The sequence below is a fragment of the Spermophilus citellus genome (assembly GCF_964194105.1).
Source record: "Spermophilus citellus genome assembly, chromosome: 1".
Classification (NCBI taxonomy): domain Eukaryota; kingdom Metazoa; phylum Chordata; class Mammalia; order Rodentia; family Sciuridae; genus Spermophilus; species Spermophilus citellus.
The window spans coordinates 118,083,232-118,108,005 of NC_138182.1; the positions used below are offsets into that span (position 1 = coordinate 118,083,232).

The 24,774-nt window shown below is 44.2% G+C and overlaps 2 protein-coding genes across 2 annotated transcripts in view; both read left to right on the plus strand.

Moving 5' to 3' along the window:
* LOC308655607 (uncharacterized protein) overlaps nucleotides 1-24,774 on the plus strand; it is an 801,622-nt gene that overhangs the window by 332,835 nt on the left and 444,013 nt on the right. The window lies entirely within an intron of this gene.
* Nucleotides 1,561-23,805, plus strand: LOC308648396 (uncharacterized protein; the record flags this gene model as incomplete). The annotated part of the gene is made up of 6 exons (XM_081293083.1): nucleotides 1,561-1,702; nucleotides 3,632-4,018; nucleotides 6,664-6,716; nucleotides 19,116-19,242; nucleotides 19,668-19,728; nucleotides 20,290-23,805. 6 exons carry the CDS (start codon nucleotides 1,561-1,563, stop codon nucleotides 22,088-22,090), a joined length of 2,571 nt encoding a protein of 856 aa, XP_081149209.1. The 3' UTR covers nucleotides 22,091-23,805.

Here is a 24,774-nt window from a genome sequence, read left to right on the forward strand (position 1 = left end):
TAGTTTAAGGGACACCTATGATTTTATTAAAACTATATGATGTGTACATGTTTCTCAGGATTCTGAAAATCTTTCTAAAGCCTTAAATGGCTTCCACTCACAAATCAGTGGCATATGGCTCATCCCCGAAACTTTCACGAGTTACTGTCTTCATTGTTTTCAGAGACTGGCCGATGGAACTGATTGCTTCTGTGCTGTCTGCAGACAATAGTGCTTTGTTGTGCTTTTTACTGTTGTCTTAGCATGATTCTTGCTCTACATGTGCCTCATGCACCAACATGAACCTCTGATGTTCCGCAGTGCTACATACCCTTCATGTTCCATGCCCTACCTGAGGAAGAACAAGGATGCGTGGTCACCTCTCCTAGGTTCACTTCCTTCAGCAGAAAGCAGCCAGATCATGCTGATGTGCAAATGTCTTGGAACAATCTGGGGGGATGCTGGGGATATAGCTCAGTTGGTAGATATAGCTCAGGTGCTTGCCTTGCATGCATAAGGCCCTGGACTCAATCCCTAGCACAACAGAAAACAATAGAATCCAGGAGAGACTGTTAGGTGGCCAGTTGGCCATGAATGGGTGAGCAGGAAGAGATCAAGAAGTGCGGCTGAGCCTCAGGAGCCTTATCTGAGTGGCAAACACCTGTAAGATGGGGGCCTGCTAGGTCAAAGCCTCCTCTAGCATTCATTGAGATAAACTATCATTTCTGGACCATGTCATCATTATTTCATGTAACCAAGCCTCCTGGCTCCTCCCTTATCTCCAAAACTAGGTCATAACACGTATTAAAAGGTAATGAACTAATTAAAGGGCAGGAAATTGAGGCAAAAATAGGGAGATTCAATAAGAAACCTATTAGGGGATGGGGAAATTGAGACAAAACAATGGGACTCAATCTCCCTAAAAACTCCCAATTCTGAGCAGTACATCATCCTCTCTGGGAGGAAGTCCATGCAGCTCCTATGATGTAAGTCAAAAGGTGGCATGGACAGGACTCTGGAAATTTCCTGGACCTCCCAGTGAAACTGGAGAGCAAGAGGAGTGTGCTGTCCTCCTCCTTCCTGAGAGGACTCACTCTCTGCCTTCAGTGATCCTTTGCCACTTTCACATGCATTCTAATGAGCTCACTTCTGTTACACTGAGAAACATGTCTGGAATCTTTCTGGCATGATTGCAAGTCTTGGGATGAAGGGGGGCTCTTCATGCTCCCTCAGTTGTGTGGAAGGCCTCATACCTGTAACATCACCATGGGGTGGGAAAGAGCTCCATGGTTCCAGAGCTGCTCCAGACACAGGCTGCACTGAGGGTGACATGAGCGGTGACTTGGCTCTGTCCGTCTGCCCACCCCTGGGGTACACAGCCTAAGTTGGTGTGGAGAGGGACTTTGCCACATCCTGTCTAGCTTGATTCCATGGGCACTTTAGTTCAAAGAGTTGTGGGGTGAAAATCCCTGTCATTGTCCTTGGGTGCACAGGAGGCCTGGGAGGAAGTGTCCCTGGCTCTGGCTCCAGCTTGCTCCCTGGTGGTAGAGGGACGACCTGGCTGTCTTCCCGTCCCCAGGCATGCCAGGTAGCAATAGAGGGGACCCTGAAATCTCCATGAGAACAAGCCCACATCAGCCTGCTGGAGGAAGGCGCACCACAGGGAGGAAAGTGGAGGTGCCCCAGTACACAGCCAGCTCACCCCCAGAAGCAGAGCTGTCTGGTCAGCCATCCTAATGCTCACCTGAAGGAGCCCAGCTGAGCCTACCTGGAATTGCTGGCCAGCTCGTTCATAAACTAATGACTTTTGGAGTGATTTGTTTTGCAGCAGTAAGTAAGAAATACATAAAGAAATACATGCAGGTAAATTGAAAAGTTTCTCCGATATGCAGGAGCTAATTAAAAACAAGAGAGGAGGGGTGGTAAATATAAAAGGAAGAGAGAAAAAAACACAGGAGAGGAAATATCAACAAAGTAGAGGAAAGATGAGTACAATAGACAAAGGGGACAGAGGAGGAGGAAGAAGGGATGGGAAAAGGAAGGAGCAGTGGAAGGGATCTGACAGAATTTTCCTATACGCCTGGTCGGGGCATGGTGGATCCTGGCATCAGGCATATCTACAGGACACTAATGATTTTTAAAAAACTACACTGTAGATGAACTGAAGAGATCAGTGGAGTGGAGGGAGGGGTAAGGGGGCAGGGGGAAGTGCTGGGGACTGAACTGGTATAGGTTGATTTCATATCTTTATGAACATGTCAGGGCATATCCTGGTGTTGTATATAACTAAAAGAATAAATGTTTTTAAAAACAGAGAGCAGTGCCAGGGATCAAAGATAAACCCCAAGGCAAGCTCACAGGACATACTTCCTCCAGCAGGCCCTGCCTGTTTACAGGTACCATCCAGTATAGCGGTTCTTTCAAATGATTAATCCATCAAGTGGATGAACCCACTGATGAAGTTACAACTCTCAAAAAATAATCATTTTGATAGGAGGCGGACAGATGTGAGTGGTGGAAACATGAGGTCAAGTGAATAATTCTCTAAAATGGGCCCACTGTCCTGCCCCTCCTCGTGCTTTATTTTCCAAGAAGTAATTCATACACACTACTGCCTGGCCTCATATGTCACATTCTCAACAAACTACCTGTTATCTGCAGGAGAAATGCAGGCCCAGAATAATGTCAATAAGATGAACCCAAGTTACTCTGAGGGGGGACTTTTGTGACACTTTGCCAGATCAGATCCTAAAGCTCAGAGAGATAGGGCTCATTCTCCCTAACTATAAAATTTGTAAGAACAGGTTCCAATCAGAACCAGTCACCGTGGACCAAAGTGACCTAGCACTGTCAAGACAGCGGGGTGCAAAAGTCTGATGTCATTTTATTGTCAGTCAAAAGTCAATATGTGTAACTCTGGAACTCTCCAGGAACTTCCCTGGGACCCCAATAAACCTGGAGGACTGGAAGTGCACACCGTCCCTCTCCTGAGAGGTCCCCCTGTCTCGAGAATGTCCCCTTTCTCCTTCCTATCCCTTCTAGTAAACTCATGCCTATAATTCTGAGCAACTTGCCTGAGACCTTTGTTTTTCTAAAGAATTGGGGTCTGAAAGGGGAGGTCACACTGCCTCAGTTTCCTAGAAGGCCTCAGGCCTATAAAAATTTCACCTCCGAATGTTCCTGATGGGTGTCACACGTGAGCTCCTGGGGAACATCTCGTGTGCAATCCATATCAACACGGAAGGTGACGTATTCTGGACTGGAAGATCAGAATGCAGAGTAAATGTCAGAGCAGTCTCCCCGAAAATACCCACTAATAAAAACCTACTGTATTGGGTTGATCACATGTAAAAAAAAAAACACTGCACACATTCGTTGAGTAATTTATAATCAACTTCACCTGCTTGAACTTGGTCCCTGTGGCTTCCAGACCTGTGAACTACGCTCGTGGCACCCATCATGTCGCCACCGCAGGCTGCTGCCCTAGAAGCCGGGCTGCCTTGAGCGTCCGAGCGGTCACAACAGTAGAGGTCAGGAAGGGTGCGCTCTGAACTGCTAAGTCAAAGCTCATGTCGCTTCAGGCAGGAGCAGCACATCTCTTCCTCTGCTTTGCTCCGTTCGTGACAACCATTTCTAAACTATCTTCTGCCAGCTTCACAGCGCAGGCGTCCCCACAGGGTCAGGTCTCAGCGCAACCCCGAGGGTGAACCTGAAAAGAGATGGGTCAATACACCTGTCACTCTGGCCTCTAGCAGGCAGGGATTGGATGAGCTTAGCTGTCACTCACGACGGGGGCGTTGCCTAGGTATTGTCCATCAGGGCGCTGGGGCGGAATTGTCCCGTCCAGCGCGCGAACGGACGGCAAGGGCGGGCTTCCGCAGTCTCGCGGGCTTTTCTTCCTCGTCTGCGGAGCTCCTTCCTCACAGGCTCGCGTCCTCTGCTCCGGAAGCTCGGGAGGCTCTGCGCAGCCTGTGTCTCCCGGCTCGGGTTTCTAAAGATTCCTCGGGAGGTCAGCGAATCACTCCGCAGACCAGAGACGGTGGGTGTGCGGTCAAGACTGGCGGGACCCGATCAGCGCCCGGCGTGGGGACCGGCGTGAGGTTCAGCTGCGGAGCGTGGGGCGGAGTCCGGGCTGGTAGGTGGCCCAGGGCCCTGTCCTGGTGGGCTGGCGCGGGTCCCCGTTGGCGAGTGGCGCTGTCCCCTGTCACCTGGGCCCGCGGATTGGGCTAAGCGGCAGCGGGACCCTGGAGTCCAGCCCTCTCCCTTTGGCGACCTCCGACCTCCATGGGTCATCTGGGCAGTTCCTGCAGCCGGCGGCTCCCAGGCACGCAGCGGCGGTGGTCGGTGGGAAGAACGCGCTTGTCCGCGCGCCCGGTTCCCCGTGCGCAAGAAGCGGGTCCCAAATGCATTGCCATTCTAGAGCCTGGCTCCTCCTAGGGCGGCAGCAGTGCCTTCCCGCGTTCCCAGACGCCGCCGACTGCACCCTCTGGCGCGCACCTTCTGGACCGTCCGTTCTTAAGGCGACGTGCAGGTGACAGGTGACAGTGATTTAGTTGTCGTAGTTTCACCGAGTAATGGATGGCCTTTTTTTTTTTTTTTTTTTTTACGTGGGTGAACATTTCTTTCCTAGGAGTGGAAAGCAGAGAGGAATGACCTGAACTTGAGATTAAGAAGCACTTATGACACTTTATTTTCTCCAAGGACAGATGCCTCATAAATGCCTTTGGGCACAGGTGTCTTTTGGCCACTTTACAGGATCCTGTGTCCCCAGCCACTATCCTGGTCTTTCATGGGGGTTGTCACAGAGTGTCCAGAGCTGCCCCATGTCCTGCAAGATGCAGGGAATTTCAGGCCCTGGTCAGCTCCTCCTAGAGGACAGTTTGAGGTGTGGAGTGCAGCTTCTGAAGGGAGAAGCTGGAGGCCCTGGGGCTGAGGAATCTGCTGGAGAGGGAGACTGTCTCCCCATAAGACCTGTTCCATTCTTTTTTTTTTTTTTTTTTTTTTTTTTTTTTTTTAAGCCAGGTATTGAACCCAGGGGCACTTAATCTATGAGCCACATCCACAGCCTTTTTTAAATATTTGGAGACAAGAGTCTCACTTAGTTGCTGCTTAGGGCATCCCTAAGATGCTAAGGCTGGCTTTGAACTCACAATCCTCCTGCCTCAGCCTCCTGAGCTGCTGGGATTACAAGTATGTGCCACTGCACCCTGTGACCTTGTCCATTCTTAGGGACCCGCTGGTCAGACAGTGGGATGCTGGTATGAAGGGAGATGGACAGACATGATTCCTGTCCTCTGGATTCTAGAGTCATGAAGGGACAACAAGGATTCCAAAGCAGGGAAAACTGACCCCAGCAGTGTGGAGCAAAAACCTATAAACTTTTGGCCCAGCTTGTAATCCCAGCAAGCTTGGGAAGCTTAGGCAGGAGGAGCGCAGTTTTGAAACTGCTTTAGCAACACCCTGTCTCAAAATAAAAAATAAAATGAGCTGCAGATGAGGCTCAGTGATAACAACGACCACCACCACCCAAGAAACTACAAAGGCAACCTGAGGGGGTGGGAGGATGTGCCTGGTGACAGGTGGGCTGACCTGAAGCTGGAGTCTGACAGGTCAGTGTCCCCCTTCCCTGGGTTTGCTGCCTTGGAAAGACTTGCTCACTTCAATTACTCATTAGCTGCAAAATGCCATTTATTAGTAGACCTAAAAAAGATGAGAAAATATTTCCAGAGGGCAAGGAAGAAGGGTAATTCAGAAGAATAAGAAAAAGAAATATTTGGTCTAATATTGTGTCAAATAAAGATTCTTATATACTGTTTCCTCCCTCACACTGAGTTTATTGCTTTTTTTTTTTTTTTTTTGTACCAGGGGTTGAACTTATGGGTGTGTGGAACCAGTCAGCTCTGCAAGCACCCACAGCTCCTGCAGAAAGGGCTGCTTTCCTAGGGAGGGGCAAACAGGGTCAGGGAGAAGCTGGAGGGGAGAGCAGCGAGGAGGGGGCCAGGTCAGAGAGTGTTTCTCCAGAAGTCAGCCTGTTCTCAAGAGGCACCAGGAAGAAGGGTTCTATGTTATTTCTAGCACCAGTGGGTCAGAGTCCAGGGTCCTGGAGGAAGGAGGGAAACTTGAGTTTGAGTACCAAGTATTTGTTCTGATTCCTGAAGAGAAAACTGTTCCCCTAATTGCTTATGAGGGGAAAAAAAAGAGGGGAGGGATTTTCAGTATCAGAAGGTGTCTGCCATGGGTTAAAAAGATGGCAGTCGGCTGCCTTGGACACCAAGGCTGTAATTCCTCACATATGCTTGTGACTTTGTGCCCAGAGGTGCAGAAGAACTTCGGGGCCTGCTTTGGAAAGCCAGGACTCAGCTCTGCCTAAGTGGAAGTGTCCCCTGGTGGGGCAGGTCCCCTTGCAGGGAGGAAACCCTGCCTGAAAAGGGCCGTAGCCAAAACCCTGTCCTTCTGGCCTCATTTATCCAGGAGGCAGATACATCTCCTTTCACTCAGGCCCCAAAGTGTGCGTATGTGGGCTGGGACAAGAGAGGGGTCTTCTGGAGCAGGTGGCCTTCTGTGGTCTCAGAGGCCTTCATCTCTCATCCTCTGCAGCTCAGAATCCATCTCCAGGACTGTGTCTTCTCTGCTGTGTGAGGCCCAAGTGGCTCTGGCTCAGGTCTATCTCCTTTTGACCTCCAGGTGCTATGAGGTCCACAGGAAGGAAGTCAGGACTCTCCAGAAGGCAGGAAATGGTGAGTGTGTGGGGCCAGGACTGCTCAGGGAGGTGGGCTGTTTAGAACTGGTGGTAACCAGCTGTAGCTGGATTCTGGCCTCCCACTGTCAGCTCCAGAGTCAGTCAGCCCAGACCTGAGTCTGATGCTGCTACAGCTCAGCCCTTGATGCCTTCAGGCCATGGTGTGGGCTGGTGCAGGTGGGTTCCCAATGTGCTGCCTGGTCTGCAGCCACTTTGGCAGAACACTCTCTGTGCAGCTTGATGCCAGCCCAGCCCCTCAGTGTGCATTGAAGACAGTGGGCCTCAGGGGATCCTGCCTCAGGTATGGGGCTCCTGTGTAGAGGATGCTGATCTGAGGAGTCCATGTCCATGCTCTTCACTAGGAGTCAACTTGCCCCCATCTCCCACACCTAATCCCTGCTAGAGCTTTTAATTGATCCTTATAATACCTACTTTCTCCTCACATTTCCAGACTCAACTTCCTGGTCCAGTTCAGACCATTATCCATTCTTTGCTCCTCACACTGCATTCAGTGGGCACAGCATCAAATATTTGTTTCTGTTTGTGAACATTTGCCAAGTGGTGAAAGCAGAGGATAGTCACCTGGAACTCCATTGTTGCAACTCTTGCTATTTATTTCAGGGTGTGTGTGGGGGTACTAGGGATTGAACTCAGGGGCACTCAACAGCTGACCTATATCCCAGTTCTATTTTGTATTTTCATTAGAGACTGGGTCTCACTGAGTTGCTTAGTGCCTCACCAGTGCTGAGGCTAGCTCTGAACTTTCGATCTTCCTGTCTGGGATTACAGGAGTGCACCACCAGCTAGCCCCACTTCACAACTCTTTGGGTCTGTCTTCCTTTACCTTGCCCAGGCACAGAGGCTTAATGCCTTAGGGTCAAAGTTCCCTTTCGACTCTTCACAAGGTCCTGTGTACTAGGCCACTGCCCTTTCATGGGGCTGCCCGAAGGTGCCTATAGCTGAGCTTTGTCCTGCAGGGTACAGGCAATTTCAGGGTCAACTCCTCCTAGAGAACAGCTTGAGATGTGGGTTGCAGCTTCTCAGGGGAGAAGCTGGAGGCCCTGGGGCTGAGGAATCTCCTGGAATAGGCCTTATCTAGACAGCTGCCTCCTAGGGACACTGTCTCCCCCAAGCCCTGTTCCCATTTCTTGGAGACAGGTGGACAATCAGCCTGTGGATGCTGGTGCTGAGGGACCAGATCAGCAGTGATTCCTGCCCTTGCATTCTCTCACAGTTGTATAGGAGGAAAACTCTCCCAGAGCATAAGGACCACCCACCCCAGTGCAGTGCTGTGCAAACCTGAAAGTGTCATAGACTGGAGTCATGGTCAGGTCTCCTGGGAGGGTGATCATGGAGTGTTTCAGTGAGCAGGACCAGGCGGGACCTTACCCGCCCCCTGAGCCTGACACATCTATGCTCCCTCAGCACCAGCCCTTTCTGTGTTTTTCACTTTGAAATGATCTGCCTCCTTATTTAAGACCCAGTTTTAAATGTAGAATGTGTTTATTCAGAGCTCAGCAAAGTAAACTATTCTAAAAGACTTAAAAAAAAGATTTCAAAAAAAGATAGTTTTTGTGTGTGTGTGTTTGAAAAAAATTCTTATTTACCTTTCTGCTTCCTCTTTCCACATGTAGAAAGTTTGTGAGACCTCACCTTTTTTATAATTTGATTTGAAATGTAGTCATGTGTCTTAGGATCAAGAACGCTACTAGAGAAAAGAAATATACAAAAAAAAAATCTGTCATTGTTGCTGCAGAAAATGATTGCATTTCCACAAAAGTTTTGGTAGATAAATTTGAACTACAAAGATTCGTGAGAATATTGGTTCCTTTGTATAATGAAGAACTCCTTACAGTGGACAGCTCCATTTTGCTTCCTGTTTTTTGAACTTGGAAGATACAATAAATTTTATGGGACAAACATGGCAGTTACAAATCAATTCAGTGTCATGGAAATTGTTATTAAATGAAAATTCTGTTGTGTGAACAGAACAGATTTTCATGAGATTACTAATAATTCATGAGCATCTTTTATGATCTCATCTAATTCCAGGTCCCTCCCAGATGCCCCTTCCTAATGCCACCCACTGGGTGTTCACCTTGTACCTTGTGAATTTGGGGTTTACATGGACCTTCAGTCTATAATACTACCAGATATTTTTTTCTACAAGCTGTTGGAGACTCCTGGACATTTTGGCTACTCTTAAATGTTTGTCTACTATTTCCACTTGTAGAAATAGTTTTCTGAAGTTCCTCAACAAACCAATCCTGGTCTTGGACTTCAGAGAATTTAAGAAATGAAATTAAAGAAATTAAAGTTGCTTCTCTGCAATTTGATCAAAGTACATGCAATTCATTTCTCCTTTTTATATGATGCTTACTTTGCAATTTTGCCAGGGTGCTGAATCCATTCATCTGTGGTCCACGCAGGTTCCCTGGTCTGGCTGCCAGAAACTGTTCACATCACAGCATATCATATAGGCTACCCCTTGAGGAATGAATTGGAAGTGTTACCTGCTTCCTCTTAGAGGGGATTGAGGGTAGTTTTCATTTCCTCCTTAGTGTGGTGCAGAATCCACCATGACACCCCTGGGCCATGCCTTTCCTCTGATGATGGTCATTATCATTTCATTGGCCTGTCCATGTTGTGTGTTCCTCCTCTGGTGTGAGTTGTGGTAGATTGTTTTCCTCCTGGAGTTGGTCCCGTTCATCTAAGTTCTCAAATTGGGTCCAGACAGTTATTCATAATATTCCTTTATGGTTTTTTTACTCTCTGTAGGATGAATAATGGTATCTTTCATTTCTGCTGAGTAACTTTTGTGTCTCTTTTCTTAACTTAGCTGTGGTGTATCTGTTACAAGTATGTCTACAAAGAGCCTGCTTTTGAGTTGATTCTCTATTAATTTCCTCATCACAGTTTCATTGATGTCTTTAATTATATGATAGCATCAGATGTAGGTTCTCCTTGCTGTTTGTTCTTTAGTTCCTGAAGTGGAAGGATGAAGGGTTGATTTTTATTCTTTTATAATGTAAGCCTTCAGCACCTCTAATTCTCCCTAAGCCCTGCCTGTGCTCTGTTCCACAAAGTTTCCTAAGATGCAGTTTCAGTTCTTTTCCTTTGAAATATTCAGACTGATCCTGAGACACCCTTGACCCGTGTGTTGTTTAGAACTTTGGGATTTGACCTGCAGATATCTGGAGGTCGCCCAGCTGTGTTTCTGTTACTGACGCCATGGTAATTCCAGTGTTCCTGGTGCCATGTTGGGATTTGGTAGCCTTCTGCACTAACGCCTGTCGTGGCTGAAGGTGGCTGGTCGTGGAGACTTCCCTGTGATGTTGAGAAGGATGTGTGCTGGGCTGCTGTTGGCTAAGTGCCCTAGAGGTACCTGTGGTGGGTGTGCTGTTGAGCTAGACTGACACCACGACAGCTCTTCTGTGTGCTCCAGCTGTCACTCACTGTCAGACGATGCCACTGACTCCTTCTGTCACTGGATTTCACCGAGTGTCTATGTGAGTCTCTCAATTGTTCATCAGGTGTTTTGACCTGTTGTAGGTCGTACATCTTAAAAGATTCAGGCAGTTGGTTTTAAGTCTTATTAGTGAATCTAGTGTCCATGTTTTCTCAGTAGTGGTTTAACTCAAGCATGTTTTTCCCATTGGTGAGATGTACTTTGCTCTTTATGTGTATTCCTTATTTTGTTGCTTTTGCAAAGTGGGTGGTTGAATATTATACTCGTTTCTCCTCTTAAGTCAGTTTTTCCCTCTATTCAGAGTTTGCCCTTGTTTGTTGTAGACTGTAGCCATTGTGTGTAGTGACTTTCCAGAGTATTTTTGGAGACAGTAGTTTAGTTGCTCAGTGTACTCAGAGGGTCTCTCTTAGCTTGTGTTGAGCTTGAGTTTTAATGGAGTTCCATGAGGAAATAGCTGGAAAGAAAACAAGAAACAGCAAGAGCTCAGCTCCTCCAGGGCCTGTGGATAGTGGAGCTGGGGCTGCTGCTTTAACACATGGTCATGCTGTTTAAAACCCCTTCAGCCTCAGTTCTCTGTAGACCTGAGCCTGGAGAGCAGCCTGTGGTGAGCATATGGGTCTTGGTCCTCTCTGAAAGGATTTCTCTTGGCCTTGGTGGGCTTCCACCCTGGTATACCAGGGTGCTGTGAACACTCATTTCTTCTTTTTTCTGTAGTAGGGATTGAATACAGGGACAATGTACTACTGAGCTACATTCTCCAATCTTTTTTTTATTTTGAAGCAGGTTCTTGCTATGTAGCCCTGCATAGACTGCGACATGTTATCCTCCCACCTCAGCTTCCTAAATCCCTGCGATTTGAGCCACTGTGCCCATCTGAATACTCTAGTTTTTTGGGTTTTTTTTTTTTTTTTTTTTTGGATACCAGAGATTGAACATGGTAGTGCCAAACCACTGAGCAACATCCTCAGCTCTTTTTATTTTTTAGAGACAGGTTCTCTCTAAGTTACTTAGGACTTAGCCAAGTTCTAAGGCTGGCTTTGACTTGTGATCTTCCTACGTCAGCCTCCTAAATCACTAGGGTTTGAGCTGTTCACCACCACACCTTGCCTGAATATTGTAATTTCTGAGAATGTATTTTATTGTACCTTTCTCTCTCACACTTCATATTGTGATTTTTTTGTTTTGTTTAAACAACCACATGTAGGATTGATTTTTTTTGGGGGGGGGTGTACTGGGGATTGAACTCAGGGTCAGTCAACCACTGAGCCACATCCTATTTTGTATTTTATTAGAGACAGAGTCTCACTGAGTTGCTGAGCACCTCACCATTGCTGAGGCTGGCTCTGAACCTGTGATCCTCCTGTCTCAGCCTTCCAAGCTGCTGAGTGAGGGAAGCAGTGACAATGGCTGTGGCTGTGATGGCAGCTACCAGGGCAGTAATTCCAGTGATGATGAGGCTAATTGCACGCCTTGTCTGGTGCAGGATCTCATTCAGAAGGTTCTTCATCTCCATGTCCCATGGACTCCTCCACTGTCTGGACAGGGTCACTGGAAGCCAGATTTCTGGGGGCACTCTGAAGAAAAATATAGGTTTAGCTTTCATAGCAGGGGTTAGACAATTTATTGACTGCTCAAGGGATCTCTGTATGAGTGATATTTTTGCCATCAGTATCATTGATTATTACCATGGCAAAGGGTGGCATAACACAAGCTTGTGCATAGTGGGTATGGGTATCATTTGGGATGAAGGTAAATCCATGGCTAGGGCCTTGGTTCAACATCGACCCATCATCCAGCCGTCTGCTGCCCATTTGATGGGTCTAGCAGCCAGCAATATTATGGTGATAACCATCATGCCATATTGTATTTCTGCATAACAGTTAGTAACAGATTGTCCCATGTAGCAGGTGCTGCAGTAGCCCGTATGGCTTTTCGGCCTGTTAGATGAATTGCAGGGAGCTGTGCCCACCCAAGTGCACAGGCATTGTTCTTCCCTGGAGATATTTCTCTTATCAAGTAGAAGAGTTCTAGATGTGATGCATTGATTCCAGGGAGTGGTGTCATTATCTGAGGGGGACTTCCCAAAAAGCATCTTAGGACATGTTGGCAGTAAGTGTTTTTTTCATTTGCCAATGGGGAGTCTATGGCTCTATGTAGCATTAACTATAACTCTAAGGTCAGTGACAGACAGCCCAACATGTGACTTATTATAGTTATCTACAATAGTTTCATTGGCAAAAGCAAAACAAAGGGGGTTGTCCTTGTCCTGATTGTAGGTGTCATTATCAACTATGGAGAAACAAATGGGCAGAGCAGGCATGGAAATGCTGGTATTTCACTGCACAGTTAATTCAGGATCGATAAGATTAAAGTTTTGGAAAAGAGCTTAGGTAGGTGTCTTTCCCAATTGGCCACCACTTTTAGTGGTGGCCTAGTGACCAAAGCCCAATTTACCTGACAGGAAGCTTCACTGTTAGCAGTGAGCACTGCATACAATAGGACCACCATCATAGGCCCAGGGATGGGGATGCCAGCAGGTGAAGGGGCCATTCTGGTGCTGTGGTCAACAAGACCTTTAATATCACCCCAGGTTACTTTACATGAGTTCCATTTGTGTTGTTGAGTCCTTTGCTTTCCTCCAGAGTTAGTTCCTTCATTTTCTTGGTTGGTGGTTCTGGGGGTCCAGGGCTTGACACTTCTGGCATGCACCCAGATGGGGTGAGGCGCCTGTTCTGGAAAAACACATGTAAACCCTTGACCCATGGTTAGGACGGGACCTGGACTATTCCATGCCCTTGTTATAAGATCGTTCCATGAGACCATAGGTAGATGGAGGGGCCAGAAGAGGGGGGCCCAAAGCTTATGGGCTGCTGTTTCTATAGAAAATTTTGAAATGGTGAGAAAACTTAGAGTGAATAGGGTTTTGTTCATAGCATCGTGGGGAGCTAGTGTAGTTTCCCGCCTCTGCTTTTGGAGCATGGTCTTGAGTTCTCTGTGTATGTGTTCCACAATACCCGAACCTAAGGATTGTAGGGCAGGTCAGTTCCACATTTTATGTGCCAGGTAGAGCAAAATTTCTTGAAGATTTTGCTTGCATAGGCTGGGCCATTGTCAGTTTTTCTAGAGAAAGAAACTGTCCTGATCCCAAAGCATTTAGGCAGATGGAAGATGACTTTTTTCATAGTTTTTCCAGTAGAAGGTGTAGCCATAATAAAACCTGAGTAGGTATCAATGACTACGTGAATGTATTTAAGGTTACCAAAAGGCAAATAATGAGTAACATTCATCTGCCAAAGGGTGTTGAATTTGAGCCCTCAAGAGCTTACCCCTGTAGGTTGCAAGGATCTGATGGGGAGAAAAGGTACACAGCTTTTGCATCTGTGACTAGCCTCTTTAGTCAGTTCTGAAAATAATCTAGAGGCTTTAGGCGGATTGGTGGAAATGTGTAACCCTTGAGTTTGCTCAGTTACAGTCAAGCCCAATGTCATCCCTTTTTGAATCTCGGGCAAATAGAAGGAGGTGCACGTGGTTTGCTAGGGCTATTTGGGCATTCTCGCTGGAGATGTCCTGTTCCTCCATATCCCGAACAAATGGAGCAACCTCTTTCTTTATTATTATTTTGTCCCTCCTTCATGCAACTGTCGTGGCTGAGGCCAGCAGAGAGGCTTGAGCCGTTTGTCTCCCTATGTCCTGGGTGGCCAAAATCCAGTCATCTGGGGTGTCATTGCACACTGGTGCGATGGCAGCCCTATGCTCCTTGTTTAATCCTTCCCAGAGTAACTCTTTGGCTAGGGCTTCCCTAGCTCCTACATGGGATACCTTCCCTTCTACCACCTTGTTTACTCTACAGATAAACTGCGGCAAGTCCTCAGTGGCTTTCTGCCTTAGTCCCTGTATAGAAACTGTTCCTCCTCCAGCTGGTAACTTCCTGCAGGCTCTTAAGGCAGAGTTGCACCTGGTTGAAATAATTTGGCAGACCTGTAGCTTATACCACAGGGGAACAGCAGATTCCCTCTCCCTGCAAGCATTTAGCTGGGAGGTTAACATCTGCGATGAAGTTGCGACCTCCTTGCTGCTCATATTCATTATAGAAAAATGCCTTCCATTTTAGGTATGTGGATGGCTCAAGGGTGGCTCTTGCCAAATCTTTCCAATCCTGTTGGCAGTCTACACTTAGGCTAAGGGTTTCAAGGTCTTGTTCAGCAAAGGGACCCCTAGGTCCGTCTTTCTTCACTGCCTTCTTAAACTCCTTTAATATAGCTAGGACATGAGGATACCAGTGTAGTGGCCTTTGAGGGGTGGGGTTCATTGACTGGGAACGCAGTTGGTATCTCCTGTTCATAGGCACCCCATGTTCAACCTAAGTCTGAGAATGGATTAGATTCTGACCTTGGAGGAGCGGGTACTGGCCAAGGTGGAAGGGGGCCTATAAGGCTCTCCCTTTTACCTTCTCTATCTGTAACTGTCCCATTAGATTTGACGAAGAGCAGTAAATTTTCTTTGGCTTAATCGTGTCTGGCCCCTTTTCTGTTTGTTGTGGTTCAAAGGACTTTGCATCAGAGCTTACCTGTGATTCTTCCTCCCTTTGTCTTGTTCTCCTTGTTCCCCTGCCTCTGATGCCATAACCAAACGAGTTACACCCTTTGTGCCCCAGAGATTGCTGTGTTGCTGTGACAATTGGAAAGGAATGAAGAGGCAGGGTATATCCCTGCCTAACTTCTGCTTGCCTTGCATTAACCATAATTCTTTCCCATATACTTGGATCAAACACATCAGCTGCTTTCACCCAGGGATTGGTGTCAATTACCACGTCCCCAAATTTGGGCTTCCTTTCTATTTCGTGTTAATCCTCTCCTGCTAAGGAGGGTGCGCAGCAGCTGTGAGTCCTTAGTGGAGGTTGGTAAGTTGCCCATTTTTCCCTGTTTCCCTGGGGTCCAATACCTGCACTTACCTGCTTGCCTTAGGTCCCTCTGCAGGTGCCAAATGTGGGCTCTCTTGAACCAGCCAAAGCCCACCAAACACCTGAGGAGGGTGTGGTGACAGAGTCGAAAAGTCCTCCAGAGACCAATTTCACAGAACTCGATCCACTTTATTATTGCATAGGCAAAGTTTTTATAATGATCCAATGAGCTACCAACATACTTATGAGGGGCAGCCAATGGGCTAATAGGTCAGTGGCAGAAAAGCAGAAGGAAAGGAACATGCTGTGCATGGGGAGGACAATTACCATGGTGATGGGGCTGAGTGCGGTTAACTAACCATGGTATCTGGATTCAGTGTGCTGAACTCTGAGAGCCCCTCACATATGTAACATAGGCTGCTTTTCAACTCCTGGGCCCAACATATTTTATTTAGAGACAGGGTCTCCCTGAGTTGCTTAGTGCCTCGCCATTGCTGAGGTTGGCTTTGAACTCCGGATCCTTCTCAGTCTCCCAAGCTCCTGGGATTACAAATGTGCACCACCATGCCCGCCTAGAAGTTGATTTTTGATTACTAGTTTATTTTCATTGAGTTTTGTATATGAATTTTTCACTGCTGACTTGGGGAACATATCTTGCTCATGGATACACGCAGGCTTTAGTGTACTGCTGGTTTAAATATTGCAACACAGGATTTCGTGTGGACCTACATTGTGAACTAATTTGGGTTACCCCAACTTTGGGAAATGGCTTGGGTTCCAGGAGCCACCACTCTGACCTATTTGATGTGGTTGATCACTTCAGTCTGTGAAAGTTGAGGGCTCATGGGCCTGCCATGAGGTTTGTGTGAGACCTGTGTGCATTTGAGTATGTGTTAAGAGCCCTGGGATTTATCAGGTATCCATCCATCTACACCAACGTATCCAATTTTCTGGTAGGAGCAGCATCTGAAAAAACCCCATCCGATGTCCTTGTCCACTTGCAGTAGACACTCTAGGAAGCAGGAATGCAAATGAGATGTGCACTGTGTCAGGTGGTCAGTGTTGATGGGGAGAACCTCAGTAAAGGGTGCAGAGGCTGCACTTTCTCTTCCCATCTTGGTGCCTGTGGCTGTTCTCTCTGCAGGTGATAGTCTGAGTCTGAGTTTCCTGTGCCCACCTCCATCTGCTTTATTTTGTCCCACTGTCTGGGGCTTCGTGAGTTGGCTGAGGTCTGGAACACAGGGATTTTTTTCCTGGCTTCCCAGGTAGCACTCCTCTTGCTGTGTTGTCTGGAAGTGGTGAGAGCAGGCATCCTTGACTTGTTTTTGTTTTTATGGAAACATCCTTTCATCCTTCAGAGTAGCCTTCAGTGTAGGTTTTGTAGATCTCTGGCACTTTTTAAGTTTTTGCTGATAATGTCTTGGGTGACTCAGCCTTGGAGAAGTAGTTTCCTTTGAATGTAGGCTCAGGAGGATAGAGTTCTCTGGGTGTGCTGGAAATGGCTCCTTTTCCTCCGTGTGCTGGCAGCAAAGGGCAGTTTTTTGTGATCTTGACTGTGAGCCTGGCAGCAGTTCAGGAGGTAAGACGTTGTGAATTTGTGAGGACCCCTAACAATACACAGAAAAAGTCTCTGGGCTGCAGGTCATGGTAAATTTCAGGTGTGAGGAAATACTACTAGAGGGGCAGCCACCCTGCTCTCCCCACTACCCACATCCTGACTGAGGGGCGCTGGGCCTGGAGTGGGTGTCAGTGCTCATCTGCTTGGCCTTCTCCTGGGCTTCTCTGCACCCAGAGGTGGTCCTTTCTCCATAGGCAGCTTTCACCTTCTGTCCCACGTCTGGCTATTTCTTATTTGAGTCATATATTGATTATTCTCACTCTGGGCCCTGGTGTGTGTGTGCACGTGCTCCATCTCTCCATGTCTCTGTCTGTCTGTCTGTCTCTGTCTCTCTCTCTCTGTACCAGGGTTTGAACATAGGGGCGCTTAACCACTGAGCCACATCCCCAGTTTCTTCTAATATTTTATTTAGAGCCAGGCTGTTGCCCATTTGCTCAGGGCTTTGCTATGTTGCTGAGGCTGGCTTTGATCCTGCATTGGATTGTCCTGCCTCAGCCCCCTGAGCTGCGTGCTCGGCACCCTAACTCTCTGTGTCGCATATTGCAGGTGTCTCCCCTCTTACAGGTGTTTTCATCTTTTAATTCCTCTAATTTTAATGTCTGAATTTCTCATTCTTCATTACTGCTTACTCTTGTTATGTGAAAGTGTTTTCCCTATTCCTCTAGGAAAATATTTCCTGTAAGCTTCTGAAAGTGTTTTAGTTTTGTATTTCACATCAGAATGTGTAATGAATTTATATTTTGTCTATGGAATGGAGGGAAGTAATGCATTTTTTAAAAATTGGATACTAGTTTGTCTTGACTCATCTTCTTAATTGCTTGTGAATGTCTCCACTTGTATACCTTACTTGTTATATTATTACTCATCTATATGAATTCCAAGGCACTGATTTTTTTTCTTTTGTTCTCTCGGTTTATCACTCTGCTAATTCTATGCTGTTTCCACTAGTATATCTTAGAGGTTCTTTATTTATAGTCACAATGTTTATGTGACACTGGACTATAAATAAAGAACATCTAAGGTATACTATTGGAAACAGCATAGGATTAGCAGAGAAATAATTAGATAATTAATCAGAAGAAATTATCAACTTAAAAATTCATTTTCTTTCTCACCATTGCTCAAACAGCAAAGTGTGTTTACACAGTCCTAGAAGGAATAGCCTATTACAGACCTAGGCTCTGTGGAGACGGTGCTTCCCAGGCACAGCCTTGCACAGCATCTTAGGTTACAAGATACCAAAGGTGATCATGCAATATGTTTGTTTGTACCACCATCACTATAAACACATCAGTTATCCCTTTACTACTGAATACCATGTATATCTAGCCCCGTTATTAACCCCAAATGTCTTTGATCTAAACATAGTCATGTGGCACATGACTGTACATTGCAAAAACCAACAGTCTGCTGTCTACCACAGTTGGATAGGGGTTACACATTTCTTATTTTCATTTGGCTTGGAAAAGTACTTTCTGGTGATTACTAGAAATTCTATTTGTTAAATGTCAGTAAAGGTATTTGACACTTATCCAACTGTATCTTGATATTAATCAGAAGAAATTATCAAATTGTTTATTGATCACTGTTGTTGCTTACTAGTTGGTTAAATTTGATGTTGAGTAAAGCACCTACAAATTCTACTCATTCTTTTGCTGTAGTCACACAGGATGAGCTCAATCCCCAGTTACCATGTTGTGAGTACCTGGATGAAATGTGGTGTACTAGGGCACTTTCTAGACTCTTTACTCAGAGGATTCTGTTTTGGTAGGAAGGATTTTGAATTTTTTAAGTTCTACCATAAGATTGGAGCATAATAATGGAATTTCCAAAGGAAAGCAAAGTTTCACTAAATACACTCTTACACTGTGATTTAGCCTTACTGCTTAGTTTGTTGGGATCCCTCTCCATCCTTAGTTACCCTTCCAGCAAAGATGCAACTTTTGTCAGTAGGCATTTCTTACAGTAGGTCCTATCAGGACTAATATTAACTCTCTTCTGCACATGAGGTAGTATGGCTTCATTATATCGCTCAGTTGGTAGAATATTTGCCTGGCATGCATAGTGCCCTGGGTTCATTCCCCAGCACCCTCAAAAAAAAAAAAAAATGATGTGCAGACATGCACCCTTTGAAGACATTATGGGTGACCCAGGAGCATACCTTACTCTTTGTTCTCCACAACAAGAAGGGTATTTTTGCTCTGCTCTTAATTTTTTAAGTACTTTTGTTCTTATATAAGAATTACTCTGTTTGAAGACTGAGTACGGATAGAGAATACAAGTTTTGATGACCAAATAATGAAAGAGATATTGGAGGCCACAAAATCATAGGAACATCTTGCATGTAGAGAGTAGATTCTTCATGCTGTCAATCTCTCCTGGCCTGCACTGTACTTTTGTAATATTTTAGACCTCAGTGGCCTTTGAGGATGTGGCTGTGAACTTCACCCAGGAAGAGTGGGCTTTGTTGGATCCTTCCCAGAAGAATCTCCACAGGGATGTGATGCAGGAAGTCCTTAGAAATCTGGCTTCTATAGGTAAGAATGATAACATTTACATAATCAAATGCAGATTATGTGGACTTTTATTTTTCTTCTCACAAGTTAAGAATGTGTACTTTACTCTGGGAGCGAATCAGGCCAGATTTCATTGCACTTAGCAGTATGATTCCTGTGATTTAGTCTTTTTTTTTCTTTTTTCTTTTTTTTGTGGGTACTGGGGATTGAACTCAGGGGGCTCGACCAGTGAGCCACAGTCCCGGCCCTATTTTGTACTTTATTTACAGACAGGGTCTCACTGAGTTGCTAAGTGCCTTGCTTTTGCTGACGCTGGTTTTGAAGTTGTGATTGTCCTGCCTCAGCCTGCCATGCCACTGGGATTATAGGTGTACACCACTGCCAGGGTTGTAATTTATTCTTAAACTACATTAATTCATAATGATTATTCTGGGCCAACATTTTAGGAAACAAATGGGTGGACCAGAACGTTGAAGAACAGAACACAATTCCTGGGAGAGATCTAAGGTAATTTATGCTCCCAAGAGGAAGCAGAATCCCTTAAGGGAACTGTGCATGTCTTATACCTTAAAGAACTAGCTAACAAACCAAATAAATGCAAATGAAATGTTTTTATTCCTGGAAATTTTGTATTGGAAATGTGAATACAAAATGAATAGGATTGAATTTTAGTATGTTCAGTATAATTGATGTGCTGCCAGTACTATTTGCTGCATTTGTAATACTACTCTTTCTGTAGTACCTGTGGGGAATCAGGGTTGCAGACTAATCAGTGCATTTACCTTCAAATTTAGACATGACTGTAAATCCAGACTCTCTGATGTTAGTAATGATATACTTCTAAGGCTTATTAATAAATACAAAAAAAAAAGAGCCAACCCTTAATATTGCTTGTAACTTTTTATAGAAATCATTGTAGGCTCTGGAAAATTAAAATTAGGTACTCAGTGTGGAAAAACCTTCCGTGAGATTTCAAATTTACTTTAAAAAAGGATATTCCTACTAGAGTAAGTTCATGTGAAAGCAGGTGTGTAGACACATCTTCCTGTTCCTTTTTTTTTTTAATAGCCACATCATACCATCTGAGAATGAGGAGAGTAGAAGGAAGCCATCTGAACTTAAACAGAAGAGAAAATCTTTAACTTCTCTCACGAGTATTCAAAGACAAGTAGCAGTGCACACCGTAAGTGGACCTTATAAATGTTTGACATGTGGAAAAGAGTTCAGTTGTTCCAGGTCTTTTCGAAAACATGGACAATCTCACACAGGAGAGAAACCATATGGATGTGAACAATGTGGGAAAGCCTTCTCTTGTTACTTTTTCCTTCAAACACATGAGCGAACTCATACTGGAGAGAAGCCCTATGAATGTAAACAATGTGGGAAAGCCTTCACTAGTTCCTCTTACCTTCCAATACATGAAAGAACCCATACAGGAGAGAAGCCCTATGAATGTAAACAATGTGGGAAAGCCTTCATAAGTTCTGCTTACCTTCAAATACATAAACGGATTCATACAGGAGAGAAGCCCTATGAATGTAAACAATGTGGGAAAGCATTTAATAAGTACAGTAATCTACACACACATGAACAAACTCATACAGGAGAGAAGCCCTATCAGTGTAAACAGTGTGGGAAAGCCTTCACTAGTTCCAATTACCTTCTATTACATGAAAGAACTCATACAGGAGAGAAGCCCTATCACTGTAAACAATGTGGGAAAGCCTTCACCAAGTCCAGTCACCTCCACACACATGAGCGAACTCATACTGGAGAGAAGCCCTATCAATGTAAACAATGTGGGAAAGCCTTTGCTACATCCACTCACCTCCATACACATGAACGAACTCATACTGGAGAGAAGCCCTATCAGTGTAAACAGTGTGGTAAAACCTTCACTAGTTCCAATTACCTTCCAGTACACGAACGAACTCACACTGGAGAGAAGCCTTATGAATGCAAGGAGTGTGGTAAAGTTTTCATTAGTTCTGCTTACCTTCAAATACATGAGCGAACTCATACTGGAGAGAAGCCCTATCAATGTAAACAGTGTGGGAAAGCCTTCAATACAGTTGGGCATCTTCATAAACATGAACGAACTCATACTGGGGAGAAACCCTTTGAGTGTAAACAATGTGGAAAATCCTTTACTAGTTCTTCTTACCTTCAAATACATCAACGAATTCATACTGGAGAGAAGCCCTATGAATGTAAACAATGTGGGAAAGCCTTCACTACATCCAGTCACCTCCACAAACATCACCGAAGTCATACTGGAGAGAAGCCCTATCAATGTATACAGTGTGGGAAAGCCTTCACTAATTCCACTCACCTTCATGCACATGAGCGAACTCATACTGGAGAGAAGCCCTATCAATGTAAACAATGTGGGAAAGCCTTCATTAGTTCTGCTAACCTTCAAACACATGAACAGACTCATACTGGAGAGAGGCCTTACCAATGTAAGGAATGTGGGAAAGCCTTCAGTAGTTCTGCTTACCTTCAAATACATGAACGAACTCATACTGGAGAGAAGCCCTATGAATGTAAACAATGTGAGAAAACCTTTATTAGTTCTGCTTACCTTCAAAAACATGAACGAATTCACACTGGAGAGAAGCCCTATGAGTGTAAACAGTGTGGGAAAGCCTACACAACATCTAGTCACCTTCACACACATAAACGGACGCATACTGGAGAGAGGCCCTATGAATGTAAACAGTGTGGGAAAGCCTTTGCTAGGTCCACTCACCTTCATACACATGAACGGACTCATACAGGAGAGAAACCCTATCAGTGTAAACACTGTGGAAAAGCTTTCACTAAGTCCAGCAACCTTCACATACATGAACAAACTCATACTGGATAGAAGTTCTGTGAATATAAACAGTGTGGTGAAACCTTCAGTTATTCATCTGCATAGACAACGAATGAACTCATACTGAAGAGAAGTCCTACAAATGAAACTGGTGAAACCTTCAATAGGCCCATTCACCTTCAAAAATATGAACAAATTCATAAGGGAAAGAAGCCCTGTGTTTGTAAATGGAGTAATAAAGTCTTTATTCCAAAGCATCAACTCACACTAGACGGAAATCCTATTAGAGGAAAGAATGGAAAATGCCTTACGTTATTAGTTTCCATTGTACGCATGAAAAAATTTGTGCTGGAGAAAAGGCATTGAATGCAAAAAAAAAAAAAAAGCAAATCATTTAATATTTCTAGTCACCTTCAATGACAAGAAAGGACTCACACTACAACAAATATGAATGAGTATATGTAAGTTCTTAGTTGCCTTCAGAACCATTTCGCTTGCTCTGGCAAATAAACCTCCTGAATGTGTGGACATTCCATTTTCCTTCCTATGCATGAACGTACTCATAATGGAGAAAAAGCCTTGAATGTGAAAAAGGTCTGATTTCCCAGTTTTTTTGAAAGACAAAAGACAAAAAACAAAACAAAACAAAAACCAGTGAAAACCCTATGCAAGTAATGGATCTTATAATGGCATCTGGTGTTCCAGTTTTCTTCATGTTACTCAACTTTCTATTGCTGTGTCAAAACACGAGAAATTCAAGTTACAGGGGAGAAGATTTCCTTTGGCTCACAGATCACAGGTTTCAGTTCATCTTGGGGTGGCTCTTTGGTTTGGTCTGAGATGACTTGGAACACATTGTTGGAAGAGCAGAGCAGAGCTGCGTACGTAATGGCAGCAGGGAAAAGAGAGAGTGGAGGAAGAGGGCACCAGCAGCCAGATACCCAGTGACTGTTTCTGTTTAAGGGTACTGTTTTCATAAGTTGTCTAAGTGCAATGGTTAAAAAAAAATTAGGCAGAAATAAATGTGACACATGCTTATGAATTTTGTGATTTATAGGTCTCATATATATATGTATATTTATGTATCATAATATATTTCATTTATTTCTGAGTTAAAATACTGAATGTTTAACTGTTATCATGAGGTTGAAATTCATCCATTCTGGTTTTTTGTTTGTTTGGTTGGTTGGTTTGTTTTAATTTTGTGATAACAAAAAAGATTTGAATCTGGGGCTGGGGCTGTAGCTCAACAGTAGCACACTTGCCTGGCATGTGTGACACTAGATTTGATTATAAGCACCATAAATTAATAAATAAAATTATAAAGGTTTATAACAACTACTTAAAATGTTTCTGTTTTTAAAAACAAATTGAATATATTATTACTTGTGTCTGTTTTCACTTTAAAAATTGTTATGGGAACACATAGGGTCCTAGAATTACATATTCTTAAATTTTTGGTATAAGACAAACTTTTAAAGTTTTGCCAATTTTGTAGGTTTTCACTACAAGTGAGAGTTGCTGAGACTTAGAATTTCTAATTGATGTGTATGATTTTCTATACAAATTCTATGAGCATATAAAGTTGTGTTGATGCAACTATTAGAAATATGAACGATTTTAAAAAAATTCAAAGATTTTATGACATGGATATAAAAATAAAAAAGCAGAAGGAAAAGAGTGAGGTGAGAGGTCTAAAGGAATATGTAACTATGAGTATGTTCTTATAAGATCTATTGCATTTGATGAAGACAGGTTTTTTTTTTTTTTTTTTAAAGAAAATTGGGTGGTAGAATCAGATTTTCTCTTAAAGTAGAACTATGGATCGGGGCTGGAGCTGGAGCGCAGTGGGAAAGCCCTGGCCTGGCACCTGTGAGGCTCCACCATGTGTGGTTCAATCCTCAGCACCACATAAAAATAGATAAAGATACTTTGTGTTCATCTGCAACTAAATAGATAATAAAGAAAAAAATTAAAAAAGTAGGATGGTGGATTATTCCTGAATGAGCTGTGGGCACTATGGGGCAGATCTGCTGGATTAAGCAAGTTATAGATCCAAATAAGTCATAAAACTTTAGAGGAAATTTTGAAGTATTCATGCAACATGAATTTTGTAAAAGGAATTTTCTTAGTAGCCATGTTGACTCTAAGTTAGAGGAAATTATATCTAGATTTTTCTAAAAATTTGAGCATTAATATTTTATATAAATCAGAATGTAATTCACTATACTAAAAATCACATAAGTTTTCTAGACCTAGTGTTAGGGGGAAAAAAAGGATGGAAGATGTTTTTTAATTTGTATTTTTTTAAATTTCTGAAAGTTTTTTTTTTTTTTTTTTTTTTTTTTAATATTCAACCATGTCCTGGACAGCAGTTTTACAGTTTAGAGTAATATTTTCCTTCAATATAATCTGATTTTTCTTAATGTGTCTGTATTATTCAGGGTAACTGGACAACTTTATTCGTTTTGTTGTTGTTGTTGTCTTGCTTTTTGTTTTTGTACCAGGGATTGAACTCTGGGGCACTTGGCCACTGAGCCACGTTCCTGGCCCTATTTTGTATTTTATGTAGAGATAGGTCTCACTGAGTTGCTTAGTGCCTTGCTGTTGCTGAAGCTGGCTTTGAACTCATGAAACTCCCGCCTCAGCCTCCCGAGCCACATTACAGGTGTTGCCATCATGTCTGGCCAACTTTGCTTCAATTTTTTCTAAGAGTCACATATGCCCTGTTCAAT